General features: G+C 39.9%; 1 protein-coding gene across 6 annotated transcripts in view; it reads right to left on the bottom strand.

The window, feature by feature from the left end:
- FRYL (FRY like transcription coactivator) overlaps window positions 1-14,740 on the bottom strand; it is a 257,505-nt gene that overhangs the window by 80,184 nt on the left and 162,581 nt on the right. For all 6 annotated transcript variants that reach the window (XM_055339583.1, XM_055339573.1, XM_055339599.1 and 3 more), the window contains 7 exons: window positions 11,771-12,008; window positions 10,158-10,343; window positions 9,795-9,881; window positions 8,224-8,492; window positions 7,177-7,372; window positions 3,138-3,262; window positions 799-856 (listed from right to left, as the gene is read on the bottom strand). In XM_055339583.1, coding sequence (XP_055195558.1) covers window positions 799-856; window positions 3,138-3,262; window positions 7,177-7,372; window positions 8,224-8,492; window positions 9,795-9,881; window positions 10,158-10,343; window positions 11,771-12,008 — 1,159 coding nt within the window. The remainder of the gene's footprint in view (window positions 1-798; window positions 857-3,137; window positions 3,263-7,176; window positions 7,373-8,223; window positions 8,493-9,794; window positions 9,882-10,157; window positions 10,344-11,770; window positions 12,009-14,740) is intronic.

The following is a 14,740-nucleotide window of genomic DNA, read 5'->3' as shown; positions in this document are numbered from 1 at the left end:
CCTAGCACATGGTTGCCTAAAAAAAATTTTTTTTGGAATATAGCTACACCTCTTTGTTTAGTAGTCTATGCAGATTGAGTAGTTGCAACAGAGACAGTAGGGCTTGCAAAGGTGAAAATATTTATTATCATGGCCACTTACATGACCCAGATCTAGACCCTGACTGTCCCCACTTTAGTTAGTTTGGTTTTTTAAAAGATTTTATTTATTTGAGAGAGAGAGAGAGAGAGCGAGAGACAGAGAGAGAGAACAAGCATGGGGAGCAACAGAGGGAGTGGGAGAAGCAGACTCCCCACTGAGCAGGAAGCGTGATGCAGGACTTGATCCCAGGACCCCAGGTTTACAATGTGAGCAAAAGGCAGATGCTTAACCAACTGAATCACTCAGGCTCCTCCAATTAGAGCAAGTTAATGTTTTATACAATGAATTTCTGCCTAAGATCTTCTGTGAGGAGGAAAAGAAAATATTAAAAAATTATTGAGGAGCACCTGGGTGGCTGAGTCAGTTGAGTTTCTGACTCCTGATTTTGGTTCAGGTCATGATCTCAGGGCCATGAGACTGAGCCACAGGATGGGCTCTATGCTGGGTGTGGAGCCTCCTTAAGATTGTCTCTCTCCCTTTCCCCTTTCCCACCCTTGTGTGCGCTCTCTTAAAAAAAAAAAAATGTTCAAAACTGCTTCAGACTATCTTTTGCATATTTACTTCTTAACTTCTAACTTTTGGTATAATGTATTGATACAGAAGGCAAATAAGTATCTGCCATATAAATATTTAATGATTGAAAACTATACAGCTTACCTCTGGCCTTCTTTCGAGTGCTTCTTTTATTATGGGGTGCAATTCCTCTATTAGTTCCCTAGAAGAAAAATTATACACATTTTTAAATTAATAGCTGAACAGATATAATCTGATATGTAAATATGTAAAACTAATATAATGATGTGAAATGACGAGTGTTAACACTAATTTTACTGTTTTAAACACAATCTTAATTATTTTGGATTTATTTTATTTATTTATTTTTTTAAAGATTCTATTTATTTATTCATGAAAGACACACACAGAGGGGGGGGGGCAGAGACACACGCAAAGGGAGAAGGAGGCTCCATGCGGGGAGCCCGATGTGGGACTCAATCCTGGGACTCTAGGATTAGCCCTGGGCCGAAGGCAGGCGCTAAACTGCTGAGCCACCCAGGGATTCCCTATTTTGGTTTTAAGTAACATGTGCACACTGTAGAACATTGGGAAAGCAGGAAAAAATGGTATAGGCCACCTATTCTAATTTGCAGAGGCAAATACCATCAAGATTGTTATTCCATCATTTGGCAACCCACATACATCTTATATAGTTGAAATCCTACCATATATGAGATGGTACCTATTTCCCTTTAACACTAGAATAACTTCCACATGCCTTTAATTAACTCATAATACTCTGTTATAGGGTAGGATACCATAATTCTTCTAAACATTTATTACTGGTTAAATAAATTTTATCTATTTTTTAAAAATGATTTTAAGTATAATCTCTACACCTAATGTGGGGCTCTAGCTCACAATCTCAAGATCAAGAGTCACATGCTTCACCAACTAAGTGAGCCAGGTGCCCCAATTTTATCTAATTTTTGTTATTATAAATACTGCCTCAGTGAGCATCTTCATTTCTGATTATCTCCTTAGGATTAATTTTTTAAAATGGAATTAATGAATCAAAGGGCATCAACTTCATGAAAATGATAATTTTATCTTTGCTTATATTCTGATTTTAAATAGAAAACGTGCTCATTGTAGATGATGATTGGGAAATAAAAAAGGATAATAAGAAAATGAATCTACAATTTCATCATCTATAAAACTACTGCAGATATTTAAAGTATTTTGCCTCCGGATTGTTGCTATTTACAATAATTTGCTTTTTAAGAGGCCGAGATAATTTTTGTAACCCATTTTTTTCTATCAGAATAATATATTTTTTTAAAAAAAGGATAATATATTTACTTGTCATAAAAGAATCTTCTAAAACTTCACTTACGATGATGCCATCCCACAAATATAGAACTATTACAATTTGCTAACCTATTCTCTGTTGTATGTGTTATCTCAGAGATAAAACATCAAACATCACCTTAGTTTAATAGAGGACAACGTCAGAAGAACAAATAACAGGCTCAGCAGGGAATAACAAAGCAGAATCTCAGGTAAAAATGAAGAATTTGCTTTGTTAATATCAAAAAAACATCAGGATGTTTTTGACGGATGCCTGGGTGGCTCAGTGGTTGAGTGTCTGCCTTCAGCCCAGGGCGTGATCCTGGAGACCTGGGAACGAGTCCCACATCGGGCTCCCTGCATAGAGCCTGCTTCTCCCTCTGCCTTTGTCTCTGCCTCTCTCTCTGTCTCTCATGAATAAATAAAAATAAAAATCTTTTAAAAAAACCCAAAACTTCAAGGATGATATAAAATATGTTAATTATTATTTTTTTTTAAATCTAATTCTCTTGAACAAGGAGGGGAAGAACTATAGTTTTTGTTTTGTTCTCTCTTTTTTTTTAAATTTTATTTATGTATTTGAGACAGTGAGTGAGACAGAATGAGGGTAAGAGAGAGAGAGAGAGAGAGAGAGAGAGAGAGAGAGAGAGAACAAGCAGAGGGAGGGGCAGAGGGAGAAGCAAACTCCCCACTGGAGCAGGGAGCCTGAGGCGGGGCTGGATCCTAGGACTCTGGGATCATGACCTGAGTGGAAGGCAGACACAACCAACTGAACCACCCAGGTGTCCAAAAAACTACAGTTTTAACCAAAAAGACAACACTGTAAAATAATCCCATCACTGTATAAATAAGTAGAAAAATATTAAAAATGTACCCGGCATTTTATTATTTTTAGAATGCATTTATACATAGCATAAGTGATTTTTATACTAATCCTGTGAAGAACACTGGGGAAATCTTATTTGTGCAATCAAAAAAAATAAATAAATGATTAAATAAATTAAATGACCCGTTAAATCTTACATGGCTGGTTAACTGGTAAATGTCAGGACTGATATGAACTGTCCAGATTCTAAGTACTCTATCACAATTTCTCTCCAGTAGTACATTTACTATTTTTGTGCATAGAGAAAACATATGAAGATAATTACCTAAAAGCTCCAGGGTTGGTCCTGCCAAGACCTAGAACAAGGGATTCTGTGATTTCCATGCTCTCAGAGCGCATCATTGGAACTATGTGCTTAAACAAGGATGAAGGGGATGGGATGCCAATAATCTGGAAAAAAAAATACATTTATAGCAGCCAGTAATCATAGCACATGCAACTAAATAATTTGGCACTCATGAATATTTCATCAAGGGCAACAGATAGATGAAATTTTACTGTGAATAGGACTTCAAAATTCACCTGTGAGAACATAATCTAAAAACATTAAGGGATCTGTCCAATGGTTCACTGAAAGTTTGTTAAAAGAATTTGGGCTCTGTGGCCCTCTGAATTTCTTACAGATATTTACCATTACATAACAGGCTGACTTCCCTCATTTGATATTCTATGTCTTTTGATCCATAAAAAGGAATTAAACAAAATTATTTCTAAGTCATTGGTGTTAAAGTAAGACACTCAGGTGTTACTCAGTTTTCTAAATTTTCTTCAACCACCTCATAATATTTTGTGTCAGAGCCTGAAGACTATAGAATGGTTCTTATCAAGTATCAGATTGCATCACTACATAATTTAGGGAAATTCTACAAAGGTATTTAATTATTTAAATGACTTCTTTCAGATACTGAGAGGTGTGAGAACTATAGGAAACCAACTAAGGAAAAATGGGGATGAAAATGCCTCTAAAAATATTATGATGGGAGGAGGAGGGGCAAGATGGCGGAAGAGCAGGGTCCCCAAATCACCTGTCCCCACCAAATTACCTAGATAACCTTCAAACCATCCTGAAAATCTACGAATTCGGCCTGAGATGTAAAGAGAGACCAGCTGGAACGCTACAGTGAGAAGAGTCCGCGCTTCTATCAAGGTAGGAAGACGGGGAAAAAGAAATAAAGACACAAAAGGCCTCGGAGGGGGAGGGGCCCCGCGGGGAGCCGGGCTGAGGCCGGGGCGAGTGTCCCCAGGACAGGAGAGCCCCGTCCCCTCCCGGAGGAGCAGGAGCTGCACCAACCTTCCCGGGCGGGCGGAAAGGGGCTCGCAGGGAGTTGGAACAGGACACAGGAGGGCGGGGATGCCCTCGGGCTCCCGGGGACACTAACAGACACCTGCGCCCCGGGAGAGCGCCCCGAGCTCCCTAAGGGCTGCAGCGCGCACGGAGGGACCGACCGGAGCAGCTCGGAGGGGCTCGGGAGCGGCTCCAGGGAGGGAGCTGCAGGGCGGGAGCGCGAATCCAACAGCGCAGGCCCCGGAGCACAGGGCGCCGGGACACAGCCCAGGATCCGGCCTCCCCCGGGACAGGCAGAGGCCGGGAGGGCCCAGGACAGCAAGGACGCTCCTGCCCGGAGCTGAGCAGATCAGGGGCCCTGCCCCGGAGCCTCCAGGCCCAGTAGACGGAGAACCGAGAGCCCGAGCCCCGTAGTTCCTGCGGAGGCTAAATCCAGGCTTCCAGAGTTGCCATAGCAACTGCGGCTGTTCCTCCTGGGGCCCCACGGGGTAAACAACCCCCGCTGAGCCCCGCAGCAGGCAGGGGCTGAGCAGCTCCCCCAAGTGCTAACACCTGAAAATCAGCACAGCAGGCCCCTCCCCCAGAAAACCAGCTGGACGGACCAGTGATACTCCCCCGTGTTCCAATACAACTTGTTTTTGGCCACTCTGCACTGAGCAAAATGACTAGAAGGAAAACCTCACCTCAAAAGAAAGAATCAGAAACAGTCCTCTCTCCCACAGAGTTACAAAATCTGGATTACACTTCAATGTCAGAAAGCCAATTCAGAAGCACTATTCTACAGCTACTGGTGGCTCTAGAAAAAAGCATTAAGGCCTCACGAGACTTCATGACTGCAGAATTTAGATCCAATCAGGCAGAAATTAAAAATCAATTGAATGAGATGCAATCCAAACTAGAAGTCCTAACGACGAGGGTTAACGAGGTGGAAGAACGAGTGAGTGACATAGAAGACAAGTTAATGGCAAAGAGGGAAACTGAGGAAAAAAGAGACAATCAATTAAGGGACCATGAAGACAGATTAAGGCAAATAAATGACAGTCTGAGGAAGAAAAACCTATGTTTAATTGGGGTTCCCGAGGGTGCCGAAAGGGACAGAGGGCCAGAATGTGTATTTGAACAAATCCTAGCTGAAAACTTTCCCAATCTGGGAAGGGAAACAGGCATTCAGATCCAGGAAATAGAGAGATCCCCCCCTAAAATCAATAAAAACCGTTCAACACCTCGACATCTAATAGTGAAGCTTGCAAATTCCAAAGATAAAGAGAAGATCCTTAAAGCAGCAAGAGACAAGAAGTCCCTGACTTTCATGGGGAGGAATATTAGGGTAACAGCAGACCTCTCCACAGAGACCTGGCAGGCCAGAAAGGGCTGGCAGGATATATTCAGGGTCCTAAATGAGAAGAACATGCAACCAAGAATACTTTATCCAGCAAGGCTCTCATTCAAAATGGAAGGAGAGATAAAGAGCTTCCAAGACAGGCAGGAACTGAAAGAATATGTGACCTCCAAACCAGCTCTGCAAGAAATTTTAAGGGGGACTCTTAAAACTCCCCTTTAAGAAGTTCAAGTAACTCTGAACGTGAATGGACTTAATGACCCCATCAAAAGGCGCAGAGTTTCAGACTGGATAAAAAAGCAGGACCCATCTATTTGCTGTCTACAAGAGACTCATTTTAGACAGAAGGACACCTACAACCTGAAAATAAAAGGTTGGAGAACCATTTACCATTCAAATGGTTCTCAAAATATACCCTAAAAACTATAGAACACTTCTGAAAGAAATTGAGGAAGACACAAAGAGATGGAAAAATATTCCATGCTCATGGATTGGCAGAATTAATATTGTGAAAATGTCAATGTTACCCGGGGCAATTTACACGTATAATGCAATCCCTATCAAAATACCATGGACTTTCTTCAGAGACTTAGAACAAATTATTTTAAGATTTGTGTGGAATCAGAAAAGACCCCGAACAGCCAGGGGAATTTTAAAAAAGAAAACCATATCTGGGGGCATCACAATGCCAGATTTCAGGTTGTACTACAAAGCTGTGTTCATCAAGACACTGTGGTACTGGCACAAAAACAGACATATAGATCAATGGAACAGAACAGAGAACCCAGAAGTGGACCCTGAACTTTATGGTCAACTAATATACGATAAAGGAGGAAAGACGATCCACTGGAAGAAAGACACTCTCTTCAATAAATGGTGCTGGGAAAATTGGACATCCACATGCAGAAGAATGAAACTGGACCACTCTCTTGCACCATACACAAAGATAAACTCAAAATAGATGAAAGATCTAAATGTGAGACAAGATTCCATCAAAATCCCAGAGGAGAACTCAGGCAACACCCTTTTTGAACTTGGCCACAGTAACCGGAGAAGGACAAACAGTATATGTTCTCATTCATTTGGGGAATATGAATAATAATGAAAGGGAATATAAGGGAAGGGAGAAGAAATGTGTGAGAAATATCAGAAAGGGAGACAGAACATAAAGACTTCTAACTCTGGGAAATGAACTAGGGGTGGTGGAGGGGGAGGAGGGCGGGGGGTGGGGGTGAATGGGTGACGGGCACTGAGGGGTATACTTGACGGGATGAGCACTGGGTGTTATTCTGTATGTTGGTAAATTGAACACCAATAAAAATTAATTTATAAAATTAAAAAAAAAATAAAGTCCTCTGAAAGGAAAAATAAATAAATAAATAAAAAAATAAAAAATAAAAAAAAATATTATGATGTATTTAATGAGCATGACTCTCTTTTCACCACTCTATATATGTGTGTGTGTGTGTGTGTGTGTGTATGTGTGTGTACACACATATATAAAAATAATTGATTCCAATCAGGAATCCATAGTAATAGAACTCCTTGAACTATTTTTATCACTAATACAAGTAATACACTTTTCAACCAAATTCCTTCATTGTCCTGGAAAAGAAATTTTAAAACATTATTTTATGGTGCCATTCAGATTCAGTGGTAGACTGGGAAATCTAAACTTACTTTAGAATCAATGCTATAGCCACTATCAGGGGTAGATGCCAGCGTCTCAGGAGGAGAACACCTCACAGAACCTGTAGATGTTGAAGATGAGGTGGATGTCGCCGCACTGCAGCAAAGGAGCAGATAGTTTCTCCACAGGCCAATGTAGGAGTCACTGCTTGTGGTAGTATTTACTTTCTTAGCATTGATGGGGCTACTAGGGAGAAAAGAAGAGAAATAGGCAGATGTAAATAATACAATGTGTTTTGAAGGTTTCTTTTAACTAAAGCTAAAGATCAGGTGAAGTCAGGAACTCAAATTCAGGTTCAAAAACTCTCTAATTATATTTAAGAGCAAGAAGAAATTAACTGTACTTCATGAGGACGTTGTCCCACACTCTATCACATCATCAGTTACTCCAAATCTTTACCATTATCCTCCAAATGAAAACCCAATGCCATTTTCACTAATCCCTATCGACAGGTGGCCTTCCTTATAATGTCATCCCGAAAAGTCAGGTCACTGAGCTTGGCATCTCTTCCCTTTGCATACTTCATCTACAAACCTGCCTATATTCATATCCATACTCCTCTTCATTAATTCTTTCCTCTTTCAATAGATTCCCCAGACACATACTATGCACAAAGCGCTTTGCTATGACATAAACAATTCGGTGAGACTGAATTACATGAAAAAGATGAAGGAATTATAAAATTACATCCTTTATATCTTTCATCTCCCTCTTAAATACATTAATACGTTGTGGCATGTTATTTATTTGTGGAATTTCCAACCTGTATGACTTTTTCAAATGACTGTAAAAACTGACAGTCTACACATTTTTATTATTTACTTATTCATGAGAGACAAAGAGAGAGAGGCAGAGACATAGGCAGAGGGAGAAGCAGGCTTATGACCAATTACTTATGACTTGGGCCCTGCAGGGAGCCCAATGTGGGACTTGATCCCAGGACCTGGGGATAACGTCCTGAGCCGAAGGCAGATGCTCAATCACTGAGCCACCCAGGTGCCCCACATTTTAAGATTTATAGTAAGAAAATAACTTACTTTATATCAACCTGTGGGGATAACGACTGGAGCCTCGTGTATGCAAACATCCAAGCATAGCTCACAGCTGTACAGCAGTGTTTGGGAAGGTTTTCCTGCTTTAAAAAACTGGAGAGACTTATAATCCATGGGTCTTGGCCTTGGGTCACATGTGCAAATATCCATATGTGTGATGGACTAATCACATCAAACTGGTGGCTGATGGGAGATGAGTTCCATTCTGCTAATGTCTGTAAATCTATTGAACTAGGGCAATACAGCAAAGTAGTCTACGTAGAGAAAAAAAACAATGGATTATCACACATTTCAGTAACTTTCAAAGTTCCACCATCTGAATTGCATTAAACTGTAAGTGGCCTATTGGTAGTTTCTAGGACAAAAAAAAAAAAACAAAAAACAAAAAAAACCCTCTGTTTTAGAACCCAAGATGGGTTTAAGGGAGTAGTACGTTCTTGAAATTGCATAGAACTTTTTTTTTTTTTTTTGTATATATGTGCACATGTGTTTTTCTGGAGAGAGACTGCATAGCTTTCACTAGTCTCAAAAGGATCTATAAACCAAAAAGGTGGAGAATTCATGTAGGAATATGTAACTTTCGTGGGTGTACTAGAGCTGCCAAGGAAGTGGAAAATGGACCATTAACTTCATGCTGACATGCTCAGAATACGCATAGGCAGAAAACAGACAGGAAAATGATCTCCTCCACAGAGGTACATATTCTTAATATTTGTTCAACAATATTCTAAGCTCTTATACTGAAGATATGAAGATTTACCTTCAGAGCAAATTATATGTCATTCGAACAACAACAAAAACAAATGGAGTCTTAAACTGAACAGAGGCTCAATTCACTCTGCCAGTCAACAGATATTTACAAAGTACCTGCTATGAGGCAGGCATGGTTTTAGGCACTAGAAGAGAATCATTTGTTATTCTTTTTTCTCGTTGAAATCATAGTTAATATTCTAAACCAGAATTCTTTAAGTTGTACAGATTTATAATCATCACTTAGGTTTATAGAATCTTTTTATTATCTCCCTTGATTATACATGAAGTTGTGAGTTACAAGAGTCAGGTGTTACAGAGAGCCCAGACACCTTGTCCATGTATTCCGAATAGGGAGAAAAAACTTCAAATAGTCAAATTTGATAGTTACATTTATGTCCATACTGAATTTTTTTTTAAAGATTTATTCATTTATGATAGACATAGAGAGAGAGAGAGGCAGAAACACAGGAGGGGAGAAGCAGGCTCCATGCCGGGAGCCTGATGTGGGACTGTGGGACTCCAGGATCGCGCCCTGGGCCAAAGGCAGGCGCTAAACCGCTGCGCCACCCAGGATTCCCCCCTACTGAAATCTTGATGTATGACCTTTCTAAAAAAAAATCAAACCCAACTAAGAAGGCTAAGTGTTTGCTGATAAAGTATTTTCTTTATCTTAAGGAGTTAATTACTTATGACTTGGGCATAAAATACTTTCCGATGCATCAAGTTTATAAGGGAAATTCATACACGTATGTCTGTCTGAATTTCAAAAACAAGACTAAATAGCATGAAATCATTACAGTTACCTGATCGGCCCCAGTGAGATGTATGAAGCTCTCAAGAATGGATGGGCTCAGCCTGTCCATCACATCTATGGCTAATTCATCATCACCCTATAAAAAAGTTATCATATGTCTAAAAACACTTAGGAATGACTAAGAACAGTAGCCAAACCTAAGAAAACATAACAAAGTTCACATTAGTACTATTTGTTACAAATAGAATTGAGGGAAGGTGGGTTAGTTTAGACCCCATGGAAAAGACTCTGTTACTTTGTTATAAAGGTAAGTTCTATCTGCATGGTAACAAGAGAAATGGGATAAGAGTCAACAACAAGATAGTTTTTAACTACTTTCATTAGATAATTAAATGATAGATCTAAATCTTACCTTAGGTATTTCCAAAAGTGCAAACAAAGCTCGTATTTCTCTAAGGACACTGACAGCTAATCTCCTAGTGGCAGGTCGACTGCTACAGAGAATGACAAGTGCAAACCCTTCAACCACATGGAATACATTGGAATACGGGCTCCTTTCCAGAGGAGGGGGGTGAGAAGCTCCATTAGCCACACCATGCTTGAAAAATAAACAGAAGTTAAAAATAAAATAATATGTGTAGACATTCCAGTACAACCATCAACAAAGAGTACAGCAAATCATATAAATTATAGCTACAGGTCTGCCTCAGCTTAAGCAATTTAAATCGTATTTATAAAAATTTTTAAAAGTATACACAGAGAAAACAAGCATTTAGTTAGCAGTCTAAATATGAATTCTGTACTGAACTTCTACCATCCTCTGGCTACTTTGTAACCTTGGAGCTGACACTGTTAACCACTCTTGGTCTAACTTTTCTTTGTGGAAAATGAGGGGATTGAATTGGACCATCTGAACTCAAAGTGTAGACCAGCAGTATGGCATCACCTAGGTGCTTGTAGAAAACAGAGATTTTTCAGGCCCCTGGTGATTGATTGATTGATTGATTTCTTTCTTTCTTTCTTTCTTTCTTTCTTTCTTTCTTTCTTTCTTTCCTACCTTCCTTCCCTTCCTTCCTTCCTTCCTTCCTTCCTTCCTTCCTTCCTTCCTTCCTTCCTTCCTTCCTTCCTTAATTTCGTAAGATTTTATTTATTTGTTTGGTGGGGGGGATGTGGGCAGGGGGTGAGTGGCCAGGGAAGGACAAGCAGACTCCCTGCCCAGCAAGGAGCCCGACTTGGGACTCAATGCCAGGACCCCGAGATCATGACTTGAGCCAAAGTCAGACACTTAACCAGCTAAGCCACCCAGACACCAAGGCCCATGCTGATTTCTATGCTCATTGAAGGTTGAGAAGCTGAACAACTTAGATGATCCAGTTCTAAAATTCTAAGGTTCTAGGACAATATATTATCTTAATCAATAATCTGAGCACCTTTCATAGTAAAGAGCCATACCAACTGTATATGCGAGGTAGGAACTAGTGCCATGGATAAAGCAATCAAATAACTCAAATGGAATTCTACCAAAAATTATTATATCAGCTTTAAATATATTGGAAACAGCCTAAATGTAAGCTAGCATTGCCACTACTCTCTGTGTTCATTCAAAACTAATTGTTACTAAAAAAGGGTGAGGAGGGATGACTGGGTGGTTCAGCAGTTGATTGAGTGTCTGCCTTCAGCTCAGGTTGTGATCCTGGAGTCCCAGGACCGAGTCCCACATTGGGCTCCCTGCATGGAGCCTGCTTCTCTCTCTGCCTATGTCTCTGCCTCTCTCATGAATAAATAAATAAAATCTTTAAAAAAAAAACTAATTGTTACCAAAGGAAGGTTGGAAAGGTTGGACACACAAACACTATGTTTAATATCTGAACTGCACAAAGATTCAGTTTAAGGGATTATGAATACTTCCAAAGCAAAAAAAACTAATCAAATGTTTAGTTTTCAAGAAATCAATATATATTAAAATCACTGTTGGTCATTCACCACCAACCACATACAAAGGGACAATACAAAAGAATTTGGTACCTGAGAGTCCTGGTTTTTGTTATGCACTTGGGTTGCTTGTTTCCACTGGTTTATTAACTGTACCAACATCTTTACAGCATTATCAAGAAGCGTGGGATGGACATCAGTCACCTCACGAACAATAAAATAAACAAATCCTGAAAGAACATCCTCCCGCCAATCTGGAAAATCAAGCATTAGTGCCTGCAGGGTATTGAAAGCCAGAGCACGCAGTTCTTCATCCATATGAATTGTGAGCCTACCAAGAACAAAATTCCATTAGGAAACCTCAAAACCTTCTAAGTAGTTTATCATCTACACCTTAAAACTAAGAACTCAAAAAAAAAATATATATATATATATGTCCTCTTCACTAGTTTGTAAGAACTATGAAAATAAGAACCAATGTTCACTTTATGTTTATATTCACCCCTACGTTATTCTATATTCACTTGTTTAAATTCATATATGAATCTATGAATATTAGTTGTACTTTTACTATAATTCAGATAAGTTTGAACATAATTAATTTGGTGTATTTTTAAAAATACAGATTGACATATCAGAATTCCATTTAAAAAATTCTTTAATCCTTAAGATGCTGTATGTTATCTTGTAATCAGTCAAAAATTACATCCAATCATATCCTAGCCCTATCTCACATTTATTTAGTCCTTTACTATCACTAGAAAGAACATGATTTATCTGTCATTTTTTTCATGCTGCTGAGGTTACAGTTAGATATAAGACAGCTGATTGTAAACAAGAGAATAAACCAAGATGAAACCAATTTAACAGAAATAACTCCAAAGTATGAGAGTAAATTTTGAAACAACATCATAAATAGGGTGTACTTAATAAAGAATGGGGAAAAAGGTGTTGATTTAACACAGAAGTCCCTAAAAAGACTTAAAGGAGAAGCTATGTAAAATTATCTTTTAAAGATATCAAAACAATAGGAGGACATGAAAGTAATATTAGCTAAAGGATTTTACCAAAACATAAAAAAGGGACTGGTAAACAAGAAAACCATAAAAGATGGTCACAGTAGGACACTACCAATATATAATACTCTATGAGCAAGAGTTTCTGATTCGGGGCTGAAGAGGATTCTTCTAGTGACTGATCATTCAAGACACACGCATCAGAGTTAGGAACAGCCTGAAAGAATAAGGGAAGCAGGTAATATTAACCACATGTCACAAACACTGTTGCTCAGAAGTTGGGAGGGTGGGAATGATCCTCCCTGACAGAGGAAGAAAGCTGTGTGGTTTAGGTGGAAGGAGATTCACCGTCTCCACCCTGCTGAACTCAGCTCTGGTCTTCATGAAGCCAGCCTTCCACTGACAATGACACTGAACAGAAAATATATTACAGCTAGAAAGTCCTGGAAGCAAGCCACGAACCCGCACAGCAGCAGCAGCAGCAACAGCAACACATCAGAAATATCATATGGGGCCAGATTAAGGATCTCTAGCCCAGCGTTCTGTCTCCAATAGTGGCACCAGGGGAGGTGCTGTGGAAGAAGAGTGACTGTCCCCATGATGCTGACTTTAAAGACTTCAACAGCCCTTAAATCCAAATGTACACATGTCCATCTTAGACCCATCTATGTAACTCGGCAGATACCCATAGGAGTTAACTACGCACTGTGTAGACAGCAACAACGTAACCTGGCTAATTTAAGGCAGAGGAATTAACTTTCCTTATGTCTACTACCTAGCATACAGGTCTACAAATGCATCTTTGTTTTACTTGCTTTAATTAAAAAAACAAAAACAAAAACAAAAACAAAACGAAAATTTAGAGATCATTAATTCCAAATTCCAAATGATAGGAGAGGGAGACAAAAGAGAACAGACCCTAGAATCTTCTTTCCTGCTGAAGTAAATTAATTGGTAAACAAATCTCACAGGGGAAAGAAGCAAAGGAAGTCACAAGGCGGTTGTTCACAGTTCAGATGTTTGCTCCCTTCCTTCACTGGGCTCCCCCATCCGTGCCCCCTACACATACAGTTTCACTTTGGTGGGGGATATGGGATCACCATCCGCAAAGGTGTAGGTGAGGTAAATTAAGGGGAGAAATAAGAGTTCACCCGAATGAGAGCTGCTGATTCTTTCTCCAAGGAATAACATTACAAATCATTAAACTCCTTTTCCTTCCCGAACGCTGACATGAACTTTGTAACCCTTTAATCTGATTCACAGCAAAAATTAAGAGACTGGAAAGGGATGAATTTATCTCCTGGTGCAAAGTCTCAAAGTAACTCCTTTTCTCCCCTCATGACCCTGAATGGAGACAAATGCCATCCTGTATCTTGATGGCAACCTGCAACGGCCGAGGATAGGGGAGCGAAGGGTATGGGAAATGCTAGGTGTTTTCCAGGAGGAGGTAGAAAAGGTTGCCGAAGGTCCACTAACTGTTCACGGTGAATTTTAACTTAAGTCTTAGTGATAAGTGCTTGGCAACCAGTAAACGTCTTTCAATACAAGTCAAGTGTCCCTCCTGTGACAATCATGATAGTTGGGCTTTTCATTTACAGCAGAAGTCAGCAAACCATAGCTCAAGGGCCAAACTGCAAAGGGCACCATGGGAACACAGCCATGCTCCCTCCTTTACATGTTGTGCGTAGCCGCTTTGGGGCTCCACTGGCACAGAAGAGCAGTTGTGATGGAGACCATATGAGCTGCAAATCTTAAAATATTCCCTCATCCCGTCCTTCACATAAAAATGTTTGCTGACCCCTTCTCTACAGAATCCCTAAGTCCAACAACAAAAAAGTAGCTCTTTCTTCCTTTTTTTTTTTTTTTTAAAGATTTTACTTATTTATTTATTTGACAGAGAGAACTAGAGAGCACAAGTTGGGGGGTACGGCGGGGGAAACAGAGGGAGTAGGATAAGCAGGCCCCCCCGAGGAGCAGGGAGCCCAATGTGGAGCTCAATCCCAGGACTCTGGGATCATGACCTGAGTCAAAGGCAGATGCCTAATGA

This window comes from Nyctereutes procyonoides, unplaced genomic scaffold, assembly GCF_905146905.1.
Source record: "Nyctereutes procyonoides isolate TBG_1078 unplaced genomic scaffold, NYPRO_anot_genome, whole genome shotgun sequence".
Classification (NCBI taxonomy): Eukaryota; Metazoa; Chordata; class Mammalia; order Carnivora; family Canidae; genus Nyctereutes; species Nyctereutes procyonoides.
Note: the sequence above shows the minus strand (reverse complement) of the source record. Positions and strands in the feature narration are given on the sequence as shown.